General features: G+C 41.4%; 1 protein-coding gene across 1 annotated transcript in view; it reads right to left on the bottom strand.

The window, feature by feature from the left end:
- Positions 1–19,843, bottom strand: part of homer1b (homer scaffold protein 1b) — a 135,393-nt gene extending 115,550 nt beyond the window's left edge. The window contains exon 1 of the mRNA XM_071400086.1: positions 19,312–19,843. Within this exon, the coding sequence (XP_071256187.1) occupies positions 19,312–19,316 (5 nt within the window). The 5' untranslated portion in view covers positions 19,317–19,843. The remainder of the gene's footprint in view (positions 1–19,311) is intronic.
- Positions 19,844–20,582: the final 739 nt, after the last annotated feature.

Genomic DNA, 20,582 nt, shown 5'->3' on the forward strand with positions numbered 1-20,582 from the left:
CAAAGTCCCTTCCACCAGGTATGTTGAGATATGCTGACATGAGTGAGATACCATGAGATATGTTGGCATGACTGCCATATTGCATCTCCATCCCAAAGCCCTTGCTTGGAAGTGTACTTCGCCAGACTGCCAATAACCTTGCCCTCATCCAGGCCAAGGTGGCGAGACACGTTAGTGATGACACCATAGGCCTTGTGGATCTCTGCACCAAACAGGATGCTCTTTCCAGCATACTTGGGGTCCAACATGTATGCTGCGGCGTGTATGGGCTTCAGGCAGAAGTCTTCACGCTTTTTGATGTATTTCAGAACTGCAGTTTCCTCTGCTTGGAGCAACAGTGAAGTGGGCAGGCCAGTACGGAATTCTTCTCTTACATCTGCAAGCAGAGTCTGAACATCAGACAGGGTGGCATTGCCTCCCTCAATCCGTCCAATGGCTACTGCTGTAGGTTTCAGGGGTTTCAGGCTGCTTACCACGCTCTCCCAAAATACATAATCCAGGAGGATCCTCTTGATGGGGCTGTCCATTTCAGCAGACTGTGATATGGCCATTTCTTGGAGAGACTCCTTCCCCTTCAGGAGACTGTCAAACATGATGACAACACCACTCCAACTGGTGTTGCTGGGCAGCTTCAATGTGGTGCTCGTAATCTTCTCACTTTGCTTGGTGAGGTAGATTGCTGCTATAACTTGATGACCCTTCACATACCTAACCATTTCCTTTGCTCTCTTGTAGAGTGTATCCATTGTTTTCAGTGCCATGATGTCCTTGAGTAGCAGATTCAATGCATGAGCAGCACAGCCAATGGGTGTGATGTGAGGGTAGGACGCCTCCACTTTAGACCAAGCAGCCTTCATGTTCGCAGCATTGTCTGTCACCAGTTCAAATACCTTCTGTGGTTCAAGGTCACTGATGACTGCCTTCAGCTCATCTGCAATGTAGAGGCCGGTGTGTCTGTTGTCCCTTGTGACTGTGCTCTTGTAGAATACTGGTTGAGGGGTGGAGATGATGTAGTTAATTATTCCTTGCCTACGAACATTCGACCACCCATCAGAGATGATTGCAATACAGTCTTCTTTCTCTATGATTTGCTTGACCTTCACTTGAACTCTGTTGAACTCTGCATCCAGCAAATGAGTAGATAAAGCATGTCTGGTTGGAGGGGTGTATGCTGGGCGAAGAATATTCAGAAATGTCTTCCAATACACATTGCCTGTGAGCATCAGAGGTGAACCAGTTGCATACAGAGCTCGAGCAAGACATTCATCAGCATTTCTCTGACTACGTTCCTCCATTGAGTCAAAAAAAACGTATGATTCCAGGAGGACCATGAGCTGTTGCTGTCGATAAGGTGACTGATTCCTCATTTTTTACCTCGAATAGAAGTAGAGGGACTTTTGTTAGAGGTTGCTTGTTGTGAGCGTTGAGGGAACTTTATGCACTTGACCAGATGATTCTGCATCTTTGTTGCATTCTTCACATATGATTTGGCACAGTATTTGCAAATGTACAAAGCTTTTCCTTTTAAATTAGCTGCAGTGAAATGTCTCCACACATCAGATAGTGCCCGTGGCATTTTCCTGTAAAGATTAGGGGGGGGGGGAATTGTTTAAAAAAACAAATACAATTCCATGTACAGATAAATAGTTAAGCAGTTAGATGAAATATCTCCTTTGTAAGATACATGTTTTAAAATGAAACATGTAAGGAAACAGGTGAATTTACACACCTCAGTTAGCAGGCTCAAGCAAGCTAAATGGTACATGGTATCAAAAACTAACTAGCAGAAATTGTTAACAAGTTAGAAATGCTTTAAACACACTTTACTGTAGGCTACTATTTACTAGTTAACAAAAAATGATGGATGTCATATAAAATATATTCACCCCACCCAGTATTGTCATCAAAACTTACCAGAAAGCATGTAGTCCTTGGCTTAGACAGTGTAGTAGTGTGGGCTCAATAGCATCTCATTGGTGTGCAAGATCTTGAGAATCAGCTGTACATGTGATGGAAGAGTGCAGAGGGTTGCAATTCCATTGAATTGGAATATAGGTAACCAAAATATGCCTCAAGACCTAGGATTGCCTTATGTGTATCCCACAAAAAAAGGTTAACTGTTATAAGCTAACTTTTTTGATGAATTTAAGCAAAATTCCCTAAATTCCGGGGCTTAACTTCTTGACGCAAATTTTTTTTTTATAACGTTCCCAACGTAAACAGACTATTTCTCAGGCCCAGATCGTAGAATATGCATATATATATATGCACAGATTAGGATAGAAAACACTCCAAAGTTTCCAAAACTGTCAAAATATTGTCTGTGGGTATAACCAAACTGATTCTGCAGGCGAAAACTTGAGGAAATCCAACCCAGAAGTGCTTTATTTTTTATTATCCATGTTCTGTTGCCTGCCCCTTCTCCATTTAAATGCGTATCAACCAGATTCATTTTCCAATGGCTTCCTCAGGCTGTGACCAGGCTTTAGACATAGTTTCAGGCTTTAATTTAGAAAAATGAGCGAGATTTTTAAAAACGAGTCAGGTGTCCTTTAATTAGTTTCTTTGCGCGAGAGGGGTAGCTCGACATTTTCTTTCTCTCTTTTGAGTAGGTTATCGTCCGGTTGAAATATTATCGATTATGTATGTTAAAAACAACCTGAGGATTGATTATAAAAAACGTTTGACATGTTTCTACGAACATTATGGATACTTTTTGGAATTTGTCTGCCTTTCAGGAACGGAACGAGGCTGTGGTTTTCTGAACATAACGCGCAACCCAAATGGCGTTTTTTTGTTATAAAACTAATATTTATTGAACAAAAATAACATTTATTGTGTAACTGGGAGTCTCGTGAGTACAAACATCCGAAGATTATCAAAGGTAAGTGATTAATTTTATTTATTTTCTGACTTTCGTGACCAAGCTAATTTAAGGCTAACTGTTCTAGCATTGACTGATACACTCACAAACGCTTAGATTGCTTTCGCTGTAAAGCATATTTTCAAAATCTGACACGATAGGTGGATTAACAACAACCTAAACTGTGTTTTGGTATATTTCACTTGTGATTGCATGATTATAAATATTTTTAGGATTATTTTTGAATTTGGCGCTCTGCAATTCAGTAGTTGTTTAGGAAAATGATCCCGGTAACGGGATCCGTAGCGCCAAGAAGTTATTAACTTCCCATGGAAAATTTCCGGCAAAATGCCAGAAATTTACCGGAAAGTTTCCCACCCTTTGCAACCCTAGTTAAGAACACTATAACAATATGGAAGAAAATGAAACGGATTCTACAAGAATCAATATCACTCCCTAAAAACACAACCCTATTGGTCAACATAGAAAACTAAAGGCATAGAAACCGTAAATGACTTGGTAATAGGAAATACATGTACTTCCATGACAGAATTAAAAAGCAATTTTGGACTGACCAATTTAGATATTTTCAAATACATGCAACTTAAGTTTTATATCATGATATTTCGATTTGAAATCTTGAAGGAATCCTATTTGAGTCAGAAAATTATATGCATATGATATGTAAAATATACAAAACCTTGCAGAGAGCCTATCCAATTGACTACCTCTTGGAAAATAATATAAACTATTGGAACCATGACTTAATAAGGATCAGACCCTTTTTGCCTAAAAAAAGGGTACATTTTTGCCTAAAATGACACCCAAATCATATTCTTGATACCATTTGAAAGAAAACACTTTGAAATTTGTAGAAATGTGAAAGGAATGTAGGAGAATATAACACATTAGATCTGGTAAAAGATGATACAAAGGGAAAAAAATCGTATTCTTTTTGTACGATCATCTTTGAAATGCAAGAGAAAGGTCATAATGAATTATTCTAGCCTAGGTGCAATTGACTTTGGCCACTAGATGGGAGCACTGTATGTGCAACATTTTAGAGTGATCCAGTGAAGTATTGCTTATCTATACAAAATGTTGTATCAAAACCAAATATGCCTAATTTTCAAGTTCATAATTGTGTACTCTACTCAAACAATAGCTATTGTAAATTGGACAGTGCAGTTAGATTAACTGACTTGCCTAGTTAGTGAAGGTTAAATAAAAATGTTAAAAGACTGTTGGAAAAGCATTCCTCATTAAGCTGGTTGAGAGAATTCCAAGAGTGTGCAAAGCCATCATCAAGGGTGGTTACTTTGAACAATCTCAAATATAAAATATACTTTGATTTGTTTAACACGTTTTTGATTCCATGTTTTATTTCATAGTTTTGTTGTCTCACTATTAATGTACAATGTAGAAAATTGTAAAACAAAGAAAACTCTTGAATGAGTAGGTACAGTTTTTCAACCACTCCACAAATGTCTTGTTACAAACTATAGTTTTGGCAAGTCGGTGAGGACATCTGCTTTTTTTTGGGCAAGTCATTTTTCAAACAGTTGTTTACAGACAGATTATTTCACTTATAATTCACTGTATAACAATTCCAGTGGGTCAGAAGTTTACCTACACTAAGTTGACTGTGCCATTAAACAGCTTGGAAAATTCCAGAAAATTATGTCATGGCTTTAGAAGCTTCTGATAGGCTAATTGACATCATTTGAGTCCATTGGAGGTGTACCTGTGGATGTATTTCAAGGCCTACCTTCAAACTCAATGCCTCTTTGCTTGACATCATGGGAAAATCAAAAGAAATCAGCCAAGACCTCAGAAAAATAATTGTAGACCTCCACAAGTCTGGTTCTTCCTTGGGAGCAATTTCCAAATGCCTGAAGGTACCACAACCATCTGTACAAACAATGGTTCGTAAGTATAAACACCATGGGACCACGCGTCTGTCATACCGCTCAGGAAGGAGACACATTCTGTCTCCTAGAGATTAATGTACTTTGGTGCGAAAAGTGCAAATCAATCCCACAACAACAGCAAAGGACCTCGTGAAGATGCTGGAGGAAACAGGTACAAAAGTATCTATATCCACAGTAAAACAAGTCCTATATCGACATAACTTGAAAAGCATTTCAGCAAGGAAGAAGCCAATTATCCAAAACCGCCATAAAAAAGCCAGACTACGGTTTGCAACTGCAAATGGGGACAAAGATTGAACTTTTTGGAGAAATGTCCTCTGGTCTGATGAAACAAAAATAGAACTGTTTGGCCATAATGACCATTGTCATGTTTGGAGGAAAAAAGGGGAGGCTTGCAAGCTGAAGAACAACATCCCAACCGTGAAGCACGGGGGTGGCAGCATCATGTTGTGGGGGTGCTTTGCTGTAGGAGGGACTGGTGCACTTCACAAAATAGATGGCATCATGAGGAAAGAAAATTATGCAGATATATTGAAGCAACATCTCAAGACATCAGTCAGGAAGTGACAGCTTGGTCGTAAATGGATCTTCCAAATTGACAATAACCCCAAGCATGCTTCCAAAGTTGTGGCAAAACGGCTTAAGGACAACAAAGTCAAGGTATTGGAGTGAAATAAATAATTCTCTCTACTATTATTGTGACATTTCACATTCTTAAAATAAAGTGGTGATCCTAACTGACCTAAAACAGGGAAATATAACTCGGAATAAATGTCAGGAATTGTGAAAAACTGAGTTTAAATGTATTTGGCTAAGGTGTATGTAAACTTACGACTTCAACTGTATGTCCAAACTTTTGACTGGTACTGTATGTGGTAGTGGTGGGTTAGGGGCCTGAGGGCGCACAGTGTGTTGTGAAATCTATGAATGTGTTATAATGTTTTTAAAATTGTATAACTGCCTTAATTTTGAAGGACACCAGGAAGAGTAGCTGCTACCTTAGCATAAATAATACAAATACAAACACAGAATTTTCACAACATTTACACTCAGCAGACCTGAAATTTGCTCAGTACAGAAAATAATTAGAGAGAACATTGGTCATTGACATCTTTCTAGTTTTAAGGTAAAGTGACTAGGCATCAGGATATAAGATAAACAATAGCAGCACCGTGTATTTTTACATACAAATGTGCCCTCTATATACAATGTAAATATACACATTATTACAAAAATTAGTCATAGGAAGCGCAAATAAAACATCACAAATCACTCAGAACATTCCTCCACAAATAAGTCCCCAATCAATACTTTACACTTCCAGAACTGCACCAGAACATCAAGATTAAATGTATTTAGAATTTTGTTCCAGCAATAGAGTGCATTAAAACTAAAAGCAGATTTACCTAGCTCTGTGGAGACCCTAGGAACCTCGAGAGTTAACCCGTTCACAGGATTGGTTAAATCAGTTGTCATTACTGCAAAAGCAAAGATAAGACGGAAGTTTATGAAGTAGGGCCTTGTCAACAAAAAGTGAGTCATGTAGAGATCTACGGGTCTTTAGCAAAGTCCAGCCAACCTTTTGACACAGTGATGAGTATCAAAACTGTCATCTGTAACAAAACGAAGGGCACTATGGCCGATGGCATCCAAAGGTTTAAGAGTAGTAGCAGCTGCTCTTTGATAAATAATATCACCATAATCAAGAACAGATACAAAGGTTGACTAAATAATCTGCTTCCTACTGCTTAGAGAAAGGCACGATCTGTTTCTGTAGAAAAATCCAACTTTGAATCTTCTCTTAACCAACTCATCTATATGTTTTTTTAAACGTCAAATCCATATCAATCCAAATGCGTAAGTATTTATATGCGGGCACACGTTCGATTTAGAGAACCATCTAATGAGTGAACATGTAGTTCATCTGAAACATTCTTACGAGAGTTTGAAAACAACATGTATTTAGTTTTGCCTGTATTAAGCACAAGTTTTAAATCAGCAAGGGATTCCTGCATAGCTATAAAATCTGACTGTAGTTTTGACACAGCCAGATCAACCGTTGGCGCAATAGCATACATAATAAACTCCACAAAAAAAGAAATGTCCTCTCACTGTCAACTGCGTTTATTTTCAGCAATCTTAACATGTGTAAATATTTGTATGAACATAACAAGATTCAACAGCTAAGACATACACTGAACAAGTTCCACAGATATGTGACATAAAGAAATTGAATAATCTGTCCCTGAACAAAGGGGGAAGGTCAAAATCAAAAGTAACAGTCATTATCTGGTGTGGCCACCAGCTGCATTAAGTACTACAGTGCATCTCCTCCTCATGGGGGGGGGGGGTTTGGCGCCGACAGAGATGGACGCTTCGCATTCTTAGGAAACTATGCAGTATTTTGTTTTTTTACGTATTATTTCTTACACTGTTACCTCAGGAAATCTTAAGTCTTATTACATACAGCCAGGAGGAACTATTGGATATAAGAGCAACGTCAACTTATCAACATTACGACCAGGAATACGACTTTCCCGAAGCGGATCCTCTATTTGGACCACCACCCAGGACAATGGATCGGATCCCAGTAGGCGACCAAAAACAACGGCGCCAAAGAAGGGGCAGACGGCGCGGTCTTCTGGTCAGGCTCTGTAGACGGGCACATCGCCTCCCGCTCCCGAGTATACTACTCGCCAGTGTCCAGTCTCTTGACAACAAGGTAGATGAAATTCGAGCAAGAGTTGCCTTCCAGAGAGACATCAAAGATTGTAACATTCTTTGTTTCACGGAAACATCACTCACTCGGTATACGTTATCAGAGTCGGTACAGCCACCCGGTTTCTTCACGCATCGCGCCGACAGAAGCAAACATCTCTCTGGTAAGAAGAAGGAAGGGGGTGTATGCCTTATAATTAACGAGTCGTGGTGTGATCATAACAACATAAAGGAACTCAAGTCCTTTTGTTCACCTGACCTAGAATTCCTTACGATCAAATGCCGACCGCATTATCTACCAAGAGAATTCTCTTAGATTATAATCACAGTCGTGTATATCCCCCCCCCAAGCAGACATTGTAGCTGGGGATTTTAACAAGGCTAATCTGAAAACAAGGCTCCCTAAATTTTATCAGCGTATCGAATGCGAGACCCGGGCTGGTAAAACTCTGGACTATTGCTACTCTAATTTCCGTGACGCATACAAAGCCATCCCTCGCCCTCCTTTCAGCAAATCTGACCACGACTCCATTTTGTTGCTCCCAGCCTATAGACAACTAAAACAGGAAACGCCTGTGCTCAGGTCTGTTCAACGCTGGTCCGACCAATCTGATTCCACGCTTCAAGATTGCTTCGATCACGTGGACTGGGATATGTTCCGGATAGCATCGGACAATAACATTGATGTATACGCTGATTCGGTGAGCGAGTTTATTAGCAAGTGCATCGGTGATGTGGTACCCACAGTGAAATATTAAAACCTTCCCCAACCAGAAATCCTGGATTAATGGCAGCATTCGCGCAAAACTGAAAGCGTGAACCACGGCTTTTAATCATGGCAAGGCGACCGGAAACATAACCAAATACAAACAGTGTAGCTATTCCCTCCGCAAGGCAATCAAACAAGCTAAGCGTCAGTATAGAGACAAAGTAGAGTCGCAATTCAACGGCTCAGACATGAGACGTATGTGGCAGGGTCTACAGTCAATCACGGACTACAAAAATAAAACCAACCAGCCACCAACTAAACAACTTCTTTGCTTGCTTTGAGGACAATACAGTGCAACTGACATGGCGCACTACCAAAACCTGTGGGCTCTCCTTCACCGCAGCCAACGTGAGTAAAACATTTAAACGTGTTAACCCTCGCAAGGCTGCCGGCCCAGATGGCATCCATAGCCGCGCCCTCAGAGCATGCTCAGACCAGCTGGTTGGTGTGTTTACGGACATATTCAATAAATCCCTATCCCAGTCTGCTGTTCCCACATGCTTCAAGAGGGCCACCATTGTTCCTGTTCCCAAGAAAGCTAAGGTAACTGAGCTAAACAACTAACGCCCTGTAGCACTCACTTCCGTCATCATGAAGTGCTTTGAGAGACTAGTCAAGGATCATATCACCTCCACCCTACCTGACACCCGCCATCACTCTGCACACTGCTCTATCCCATCTGGACAAGAGGAATACCTATGTAAGAATGCTGTTTATTGACTATAGCTCAGCATTCAACAGCATAGTGCCTTCCGAGCTCATCATTAAGCTTGAGGCCCTGGGACTGAACCCCACGCTGTGCAACTGGGCCCTGGACTTCCTGTTGAGTCACCCCCAGGTGGTGAAGGTAGGAAACATCACCTCCACTCCGATGATCCTCAACACTGGGGCCCCACAAGGGTGCGTGCTCAGCCCCCTCCTGTACTGCCTGTTCACCCATGACCCAAGTTTGCATACTACACAACAGAAGTAGGCTTGATTACCAATGTTGACGAGACTGCCTACAGGGAGGAGGTGAGGGCTCTGGGAGTGTTGTGCCTGGAAACCAGCCTCTCACTCAACGTCAACAAAACAACGGAGATGATCATGGACTGAAGGAAACAGCAGAGGGCGCACCCCCATATCTACATCGACGGGACTGCAGTGGAGAAGGTGGAAAGCTTCAAGTTCCTTGGCGTACACATCACTGACAAACTGAAATGGACCACCCACACAGACAGTGTCGTGAAGAAGACGTAACAGAGCCCCTTCAAACTCAGGATGCTAAATGAATTTGGCTTGTCATCTAAAACCCTCACAAACTTTAACAGATGCACAATTGAAAGCATCCTGTCGGGCTGTATCACTGCCTGGTAAAGCAATTGCACCACCCACAACCGCAAGGCTCTCCAGAGGGTGGTGCGGTCTGCCCAACGCATTACAGGGGCAGAACTACCCACCCTCCAAGACACCTACAGCACCCGATGTCACAGGAAGGCCAAAAAGATCATCAAGGACCTCAACCACCCGAGCCACTGCCTGTTCACCCGCTATCATCCAGAAGGCGAGGTCAGTACAGGTTCATCAAAGCTGGGACCGAGAGACTGAAAAACAGCTTCTATCTTAAGGCCATCAGACTGTTAAACAGCCATCACTAGCACATTAGATGCTGCTGCCTATAGGCATAGACTAGAAATCACTGGCCACTTTAAGAAAAGGAACACTAGTCACTTTAATAATGTTTACATATCTTGCATTACTCATCTCATATTTACATACTGTGTTCAATACAATTCTACTGTATCTTAGTCCGTTCCGCTCTGACATCGCTCGTCCATATATGTATACAGTCTTTATTAATTTCTACATAGATTTGTGTGTATTGGGTATATGTTGTGTAATTTCTTGTTAGATATTACTGCACTGTTGGAAGCACAAGCATTTCGCTACACCTGCAATAACATCTGCTAATCAGGTGTGTGACCAATAAAAGTTTGACCAATAAAACTTTCCAAAACGTGTTGAAGTATCTTTTATAAGTTATGCCAACAGAGCTACAATAGTCTTTTAGAAAGATGTGTAATGCCAGTAGCCTGCTGACTCTTTCGCTCCCGCAGCTGAGTGATGGCACAGGGCCTGAAATAATCGGCTGCTTTTTGGAGTCTTTAGAGGTTGAATCAGTTCTTTAAAATCCAGTTTCAGCAGGTCAGAGCTAGCCCTCCTAATGTAATTTGACCCCACATGGATGACGACAGTGTCAGTCCACAGCAGCTGTAGTAGAACGATAGGAAACAGCCTAGTAATGTCCTGTACTCGTGCACCAGGATAGCACTGGGATTTTCCCCCTGGAACCGAGATTCTCACCATAGAGCTGCTGATGATAATGGCTGGTGAAATGGCAGAGGAGGTCCGGCAGTTCTTGCTCCTTGAACCAGCCACAAAACCCATTGTGGCTGATGGAGGAGCCGGTGCATCAGACACCCTCGAGGTCCAGTAAGAGATCCGAGTCTGAGGCATAGTCCTCCCGGGAACGTGGAGGATCCGAGTCTGAGGTAGAATCCCCCTGGGAAGGAATCCGGATAGGTGACGTAGCTGTTAAACAACTGAATTTGGGTCTGGCTTCCCAACGCCAAAGAAGCCCAACTCATCACAGGCCGCTTCCCTTAATTTGGCCAACAGCAGGTGACGTGCTTCCATTGTTGGGCAGCATATTTGGTTACACTACAATACGTTAAATCCACCAGAAGCCCCAGTCTTGCTCTATCTTCCAGGGGAGTGGGATACTTCTTCGGGGAGGGGTCCCTGGAAGGCATTGGCCATTAAGTCAAGCAGTGTTGACATGGCGGTGACACATTGGTGCGGCGTCCACCCTGTGGTGTAGAGGAGAATGAAAATATCTGTAAATACACCCAATCCTTTTTTATTAAACAAAATAGACTCTAGCCTGTTAAACTTAACTGTCTACGACAAACAATTCACTCAAACAAATTTGCGCACTCGCTGTCCTTCCAGTCAAAGAGTGGGGGTGTCCGGTAGCAGGCAGTTCATCCACTCTGAAGATTTCTACTTCAATTAGTCGGCAGCACAGAACACCCCGGACCAGGCCCTAATCCCTGACACTCGGAAGAGAAAGAGATGGTAATGTAGAGGCCGACCGGCTTGTACCCTGATGAAACTACGGCGACAAGTAAATAATCCGCCTCTACCCTCTGTTCTATTGGCAAATGTATACTGAACAAAATATAAATGCAACATGCAACAATTTCAAAGATTTTACTGAGTTACAGTTCATATGAGGAAATCAGTCAATTGAAATAAATAAATTAGGCCCTAATCTATGGATTTCACGTGACTGGGAATACAGATATGCATCTGTTGGTCACAAATACTGTACCTTAAAAAAATGGGCCTCGCAATAGGCCTCAGGATTTTGTCGGGGTAGGTTCCTTGTTCCTTGTTCCTTGTCAATCATTGGCTTATTGGTGAAATCAGCAGTCAGACAAAATCTTCTTTAAGTAAATCAATTAAACCTTTATTTATGCAATTGCAGACAGAAGCTGACTGTCACGATCGTCTTCTGGTGAAAGAGTGGACCAAGGCGCAGCGTGAGAGAAATACATTCTTCCTTTTTAATAACGAAGAACACTTAACAAACAATACAAAAGTGACAGCTATAATACTGAGTGCAAACATGCAACATCACATAGACAATTACCCACAATAGCCTAATGCCTATGGCTGCCTTAAATATGGCTCCCAATCAGAGACAACAATAAACAGCTGTCTCTGATTGAGAACCAAACCAGGCAACCATAGACTTTCCTAAACATCTATACTGAACACAACCCCATACACTCAACAAAACCCCCTATACAATACAACCACCCAAGACGAGACAAATACACACAAACATCCCCCCCTGTCACACCCTGACCTAACTAAAATAATACAGAAAACAAAGATAACTAAGGCCAGGGCGTGACACTGACAATGGAAACACAGCTTGTATGTTTCAGAGTAAGTTCTGCAACCCACCTAAGGGCGCAGCTGATTTTATACATGTGATTTTATACATACAGTACGTCAATGTATGTATACAGCAATAAACTGAGGTTACCTTATAAAGTAACCTAGTACAGTAGCTTCTCTGAATTCATTAGCATTGTCCACTGTCACACAAGATCAAAATGTCAAAACCAGACAGTGGTTACAACTCTTTATCTAGTTTTGATCTGACTCAGACCTGCAAGCACACTCTTGTAGCTTAACCACAAAGATGTATATAGATGGCTTGTGCAACGTATAGTGGCCGAGTTTTAGACACATAGCAACAGTATCTATAAGGCCTGCAGCAAAACATATGAATCTTAAAGTCCCCTTAATCAATAATGGGTAGGGTCTTTGGGACCCTATCCCCTACAATTTTGTTTAAAAAAAATAGTGCATTCAAATTACAATTGATAAAATGCAATTGTGTTCATTGTCCATATCATATGCCTGCCCGGACCATAATCCCACCGCCACCATGGGGCACGTTGACATCAGCAAACCGCTCACCCACACGACACCATACACATGGTCTGAGGTTATGAGGCCGGTTGGATGTACTGCCAAATTCTCTAAAATAACGTTGGAGGCGGCTTATGGTAGAGACATGAACTTTCAATTCTCTGGGAACAGCTCTGGTGAACATTCCTGCAGTCAACATGCCAATTGCACGCTCCCTCAACTTGAGACATCTGTGACCCTTTTATTGTACCCAGCAATTATGATTATGCTGTTTAATCAGCTTTTTATATGCTACACCTGTCAGGTGGATTGATTTATATTGGTAAAGGAGAAATGCTCACTAACAAGGATGTAACTTAATTTCTGCACAAAATTTGAGAAATACGTTTTTTGCGCGTCTGTAAAATTTCTGGGATCTTTTATTTCAGCTCATGAAATATGGGACCAACACTTCATATGTTGCGTTTATATTTTTGTTCAGTGTACAATCACTGGAGAAAAAACTGAGCTAGCGACGTTCAAGACTATCTTATCAACGGGACCTGAAGAACTGTTTTATCTTATGTTTTTCAGAACTTGGCTGGTTTTCTATGCATCGGCAGAACATAATTGCAGTGTCGGGTAAGCTCAAGGGTGGTGGTGTGTGTATTTGCTAATATTAAGGAGGTTCTGCTCACCTGATTTAGAATACCTCATGATAAGCTGTAGACCATACTATTTACCAAGAGAGTTTATCTATATTTTTTGTAGCTATCTATTTACCACCACAAACCTATGCTGGCAATAAGACCTCACACAACAAGCTGTATAGGTCCATAAGCAAACAAGAAAATGCTCATCCAGAGGTGGTGCTCCTAGTGGCCAGTGATTTTAACTGAAATCCGTCTTACCTAATTTCTACCATCATGTCTCCTGTGCAACTAAAGGGCGAGAAAAAACTCTATCACCTTTACTCCAAGTACAGAAACGCATAAAAAGCTCTCCCATATGACAAATCTGACCATAACAATCTTGATTCCTGCTCACAACAAAACAAACAGGAAGTACCAGTGGCGCGCTCAATACAGAAGTGGTCTGATGAAGCGGATGCTAAGCTACAGGACTGTTTTGCTAGCACAGACTGGAAGATGTTCCGGGACTCATCCGATGGCATTGAGGAGTTTACAACACCCACCACCAGCTTCATTAAAAAGTTAATTGACGATGTCGTCCCCACAGTGACCATAGATACTTACATATCCCACCCAGAAGCAGTAGATTACAGGCAACATCCACACTGAGTTAAAGGCTAGAGCTGTCCCTCCAACTAACCATCAAACAGTCAAAGCATCAATACAGGACTAAGATCGAATCCTAATAGACCGGCTCTGATGCTTGTCGGATGTGACAGGGCTTGCAAACCATCACAGATTATAAAGGGAAACCGAGCCATGAGCTGCCCAGTGACGTAAGCCTACCAGACGAGCTAAATGTCTTCTATGCTCACTTTGAGGCAAGCAACACTGAACCATGCGTGAGAGCACCAACTGTTCTGGATGACTGTATGATCATGCTGTCCGTGGCCGATGTAAGAGCTTATAATTTAAAAATATATTTTACTTATATATATTTTTAAAACAAAATATAAACATACAAAATACAACATTCATACTCACACAAACGTCAACAACATCACTCCTGCCCAGACCCACCTGTTCTAACCCCTATGCACTACTCTCCGCCACATGTCCTCAAATTTCACAATTTTGTTTCTCTCCGTCGCCAACACTCTCAATTTTAGATAATAAAGGATATGTTTTTTCCATTGTCTTAATGATGGAGGATTGGTTGATTTCCAGTTTTTAAAGTATGTTTTTTCAAGATAATTGACAAAAAGGGTATCGTCCAACCCACTGGGTATCTCACTGCCCCCCCCCCCCCCCATATCCCATGATTTGGAAAACTACACATGCGGAGATCATCCGTTCACATACTCTGCGTCTCACAAAGACACTGCGGTTTGATCCAAAAATCTCAAATTTGGACTCATCAGACCAAAGGACAGATTTCCACTGGTCTAATGTCCGTTGCTCGGGTTTATTGGCCCAAGCAAGTCTCTTCTTCTTATTGGCGTCCTTAGTAGTGGTTTCTTTGCAGAAATCCGACTATGAAGGCCTGATTCACACATATCTGAACAGTTAATGTTGAGATGTGTCTGTTACTTGAACTCTGTGAGGCATTTATTTGGGCTGAAATCTGAGGTGCAGTTGACTCTAATGAACTCATCCTCTGCAGCAGAGGTAACTCTGGGTCTTCCTTTCCTGTGGCGACCCTCATGAGAGCCAGTTTCATCATAGTGCTTGATGTTTTTTGCGACTGCACACTTGAAATTTTCCTGATTGACTGACTTTCATGTCAGTCAGTAATGATGGATTGTCTTTTCCCTTTGCTTATTTGAGCTGTTCTTTCCATCTTCAAGATGGCATTCTCTCAACCAACTTCACTTGAAATGTTTTTTCAACAGTTTTGAAGAATTTCCCAGATATGCTGAGCACTCGTTGGCTGCTTTTCCTTCACTCTGCGGTCCAACTCATCCCAAACCGTCTCTATCAGCTTAGAGGGAACATTGTCCATGACCCCCAGTGAACTGCCTGTCTGTCTCTGAAAAATTACACTGGTGATTAACCTGAGACACGATATGTGATATGGGAAAACAGTGAAACACCCAGAATATGACCTGAACATACTGCAGCAATATTAACTCTCACACAGTTACCAGAGTGGTTTGGTGTAAAGAATTCTGGTGCCCATAGTTTTCCCTGATCTTGTAATCTAACCAGGTAAAAATCCGGACCTTATACGCTATGACATGATTAATCTGTTGTAAAAAGGTTTAATATGGGCTATGATGGAACCAGAGTTTTTCTGATCAGGTCACATGGTTTTAAAACAAATCCTGGAAAAACTCCTGGCCTTTGGGAGGATGAAAAAACTCTGTCAAACTGCAGCAACCTTGTACTTGTTGATATTAATTATATTTTAAAGGAGGAATAGGGGAGTTTCCTACACACAGACACAGAGAAAGCAACATGATTGGACAATACATCTCACAGGGCTGAGTTTGCTTTATGCAGGTTTGCATCGTGTAGTCCTGCCCTACGCAACTATAGGCCTAATAAAAAATGTACTCACAGTCTATGCAAACTATCCAGTTAATAATTTTGGATTGAAAATGTCTAGGTAGCCTAGTCAGCCCAAGTTTGAATATAAACCCAATTTGATCCCATTCACATTCTCACAAACAAATGGTCTAAAAATACACAATGTTACAGCTTAATTTACACTGGCCAGAGGGACAAGGCGCATAGTAGGCTGATCAACTGTTTGTAGGTTACAGTCGATCAGACTGAAAAATAGTCTTGTTTCCATGCAATAAAGCATGTCAGATTGCTAATGTTTAGGTGTCGGTTGCTACATTTATGTAAGAGTTTTTGCTTGTGTCAGTCGGGAGTAATGTGTTATGACCAACGGTATTATAATAAACGAAAACTGAAATAAAATAATTAACAAATCCATTTGAAAAACTAAACCTATACAGAAACTTGTAACTTTGATTCCAAAACGAACAAAAAATTATACTAACATCATGAATTATATTCAGTTGTACTTTTTTTTTGGGGGGGGGGGGGGGGGGTCGAATGGCGTTTTGAAAAAAAACATTTGAATTGGATTTTCAAGCTTCTAATTCAGGCGGGTCACATTGAGATTGACTTTATAATTTAAAGGTGGACTCAGGAAGATGACATTGCCATGAACAGCACCACGGATATTGGACCTTGGACCTGTTTGAGTGGTAACGCTAAAGCAACTGACTGTAGACGAAAGTCAAGGAGTGAAGTCGGGGCAGCTGCATCTGCGACAGCCTAAAGTCTGACACTAATGTGTTTTTCTAACCGCAAGGCTCAGACCAACATGGCAGTGTTGCCATTGTTAATAAAATATGTTCTTTATAATGACAAAATAAACATGTATCTAACCCCCATATTACACACTCACACACTGAAATCATAATATAATATTATGTGTGTACACACTGTACAATCAATCAGTGAGAGAGATTCTCCAATATCACATTTATTGGTATATATCCACTGTACACATAAATCATGGCAAAATGGTTCCTGTTTCAGTTATGTCTTTCATCACGTTTGCGTGGGTCAAACAAAAAAAGTGTTTATGTTCACTTTTTTATGGAAAGGTGTCTATGTTCACTTTCAGTTGTTGTCCAACAGTAATGTATCTTCTCTCCCTCTCCCATTACCATTATAGCTGCAAGTTGTTTGGTTGTGTGCCAGAATGTTTAGGGTGAAATATTACTTTGTCAGAGAACTTTACATTATAACATTACTGTAGGACAGCCAGAGGCAGAGACAGCTCTTTCTGCTGCACTTACAGAGGAGAGTTTGACATTCTTCTAGCTCCCATGACCCTCACAGCTGAGCATGGGTACAATCAAACAACACAGATAATAGAGGCACACACACACACACACACACACACACACACACACACACACACACACACACACACACACACACACACACACACACACACACACACACACACACACACACACACACACACACACACACACACACACACACACACACACACACACAGCTGAGCGTGGTTACAGTTACAGCATCATTAGATTAGAAGTACCACAGCTGTCTGTGGTTCAGAGCAGGATCACACACACATGTATGCACACGCACACACATACAGATACAGCACACTCCAGATATAGGAGTACAGTCAAGTCCTGAGAAGTGCAGTGCATTGTGACTGTCGTGAATTCATGTAAATACCCTGAGAAATAAAGAAAAATGTAATTGATTTGGGCCTGGGCGTGCGTGGACTGGATCTCATTATCAAAACCATTGTGGATTAATTAAATCATTGATGCAGTTGTGTAACGGAAACATAGTCACCAGCAGAGTTGGTGTGTCCTGTGTGTGCGTAGGGGGGACAGACTGGCATTCAAATTCCTTCACTCAGTCTACACTAGTCTTAACCGTACTCATAGGTGAACAATAGTAGGGCTAAATACCACAACGGACCCTTCTGCTCTGTGTAATTAAGAGTGCTTCATCACAGACTGTGGCTGAACCTGATTCAGAGGGGTTGGGTTAAATGCGGAAGACGCATTCAGTTGTACAACTGACTAGGTATCCCCCTTTCACTTTCCTTTGGGGGATGAATAGCCTGGTTCCATTCCCATTTCTCGATATTTCACCCCAAGGCCCTACCCTTCTCTTGCCTAACCCTATCCCTTCTGCTTCCCCCCTAGTCTTTCAATTCACATCTCATGCCTGGTGAGGCAACATGAGGAGAGAAGGAAGGAGACTAGGAATAGGATGTGAATGTGAAAGATCAAGTCATTTACCAATATGAATAGTGGATACAAGAGTTGTGCTGATGCCTGTACCATACCATTATATCTCAATCCCAACCAATAACCACAGAGCTATTTACTTTACAGAGCATTAACACTATAATCCTGGTTGGTATAGAATGGCACATTCGTTTTTGGTGTCCTCACTGACCAGAAGTGGATATGTGTTTGATAGACATTATTGGATGAAGACGACACTTTCTAACCATAGATATGATCCTTCTCACAAACCCTCACCCCTAACCCTACATAACAACAAATAGCTCATATAATTATATTGCTATATATATATTGCTATGTACTGGTGTCACAGGAGGTTAGTGGCAACTTAATTGGGGAGGACGGGCTCGTGGTAAAGGCTGGAGCAGAATAAGTAGAGTGATATCAAACACATGGTTTCTATATGTTTGATGCCATTCCATAAACGCCGTTTCAGACATTATTATGAGCCATCCTCATCCTCAGCAGCCTCCACTGACTGGTGTGTTACGGAATAACTTATGACAGTGACTAATATCTATCATAGAACAGGTAGGCTGCTGATCGAGATTAATCATGACAAGCGATAACAAAATGCATTCCACCAATTTGGAACACATTCTCAGTATAATATTATGGTAGGCTACAATTTGAATGATCTTGGCCATCATTGCTGCATTGCATGTCAAAGGCATGGCGATGCTTTGCTTGTCGAGTCAGATTTGTAATATAAGTCTCTGATAAATAACAATCCCTTTACATTGTAAATTAAATCCAGAAGAATGAATGATGTTTAAAAACTGCTTTACTCATCTCATATGTATATAGTGTATTCTATTCTATTGTATTTTAGTCAATGCCACTCCGACATTGCTCGATCTAATATGTATATATTTCTTAATACCTTTCTTTTACTTACTAAATTAGTGTGTATTGTTGTGACCTGTTAGATACTACTGCACTGTTGGAGCTAGGAACACAAGCATTTCGCTAGACCTGCAATAACATCTGCTAAATATGCGTATGTGACTAATAGAATTTGATTTGATTTGGACAGATGAATACCAAATAGCTTAGTCAATCAAAGCCAGTCTCATTCATGTGATTGTAGGCTATTACACAAACTTACCCCATTGTTATTGTAGGTAAACCAAATCAGCAGGTGAGCAGATGGAAAATGTTCTCTGACCAAATTCTGGACGTTGTTTCTGTTGGTTTGGCGCGGTGATTGCCCTCTATAATAGGCGTGTTTCTGCCTCTTCACCGTAGCTCATCCGAAAGAAATTCCACGGCAAATACTGCATTGTCACATTCACAACAGTGTGAAACTACACATAGCAGGAAAATAATGCATTCACTTGAGATTAATGCACATTGCCAGTACCTAAACTACTCAGTGTTGAAGCGGCGTCCGGAAGCGCCATAGAGAGTTCGACAGAGATAAATGTGTCCGTCCGACAATTGTCGGGTATATGAAAACAGGAGAGATGTTATTTCGTTGTTTTCGCTGTTTAAACTCCAAACGCCCCCTGACAAGTCCAGTCGATCGGTAAAGCACAGTACCCACTGTCCACCCCCTGAGCTCTCTCCTCTCCACTACGCCCTCTGGTCCCTGCTCTCTCGACCGGACACCTCCTCAGTCCTCAGCAATGTATGTTGCCATAGACGAAGAGACAAAGCAGGAGGGACTGAGCACAAAATCGGTGGTTTCCAGCAGGTGGCGTTTATTCGTTTATTTCTCTCACCAAGCTAGGAGTTTTTGTTCGGAGGTCAATGAGATAATTTATGTATTTTGTATTTATTTAACCTTTATTTATTTAACTAGGCAAGTCAGTTAAGAACAAATTATTATTTACAATGATGGCCTACAAAAGGCAAAGGGCCTCCTGTAGGGACAGGGTTGGGATTAAAAATAAAATACAAATATAGGACAAAACACACATCATGACAAGAGAGACCCCACAACACTACATAAAGAGAGACCTAAAACAACAACATAGCATGGCAGCAACATGTGAAAACACAGCATGGTAGCAGCACAACATGACAACAACATGGTAGCAACACAACATGGCAGCAGCACAAAACTTGGTACTGTAACGACCTGGGTGTCGGGGAGGTGCGAAGTCAGACGCAGGAACAGCGGAGCTTCAATATGTTGAGTCTTTAATACCCAACTGGCAAACAAAATGTCCAACACGGACGTACTGGGTGTCACACAACGGTCCAACGACACGATAAACAAACCCAGTCCACAATAATAATCTCCACTCCCGAAATCCAAAAAGCTACAATGTAACAATCCCGCACAAAGAAGCGTACGGGCTGGCTGACTAATAAAGCCACACTAATAAACAATTAACTAAACACAGGTGATACAAATCAACACATAAGGAGGGG

Source organism: Salvelinus alpinus, chromosome 5 (assembly GCF_045679555.1).
Source record: "Salvelinus alpinus chromosome 5, SLU_Salpinus.1, whole genome shotgun sequence".
NCBI lineage: Eukaryota > Metazoa > Chordata > Actinopteri > Salmoniformes > Salmonidae > Salvelinus > Salvelinus alpinus.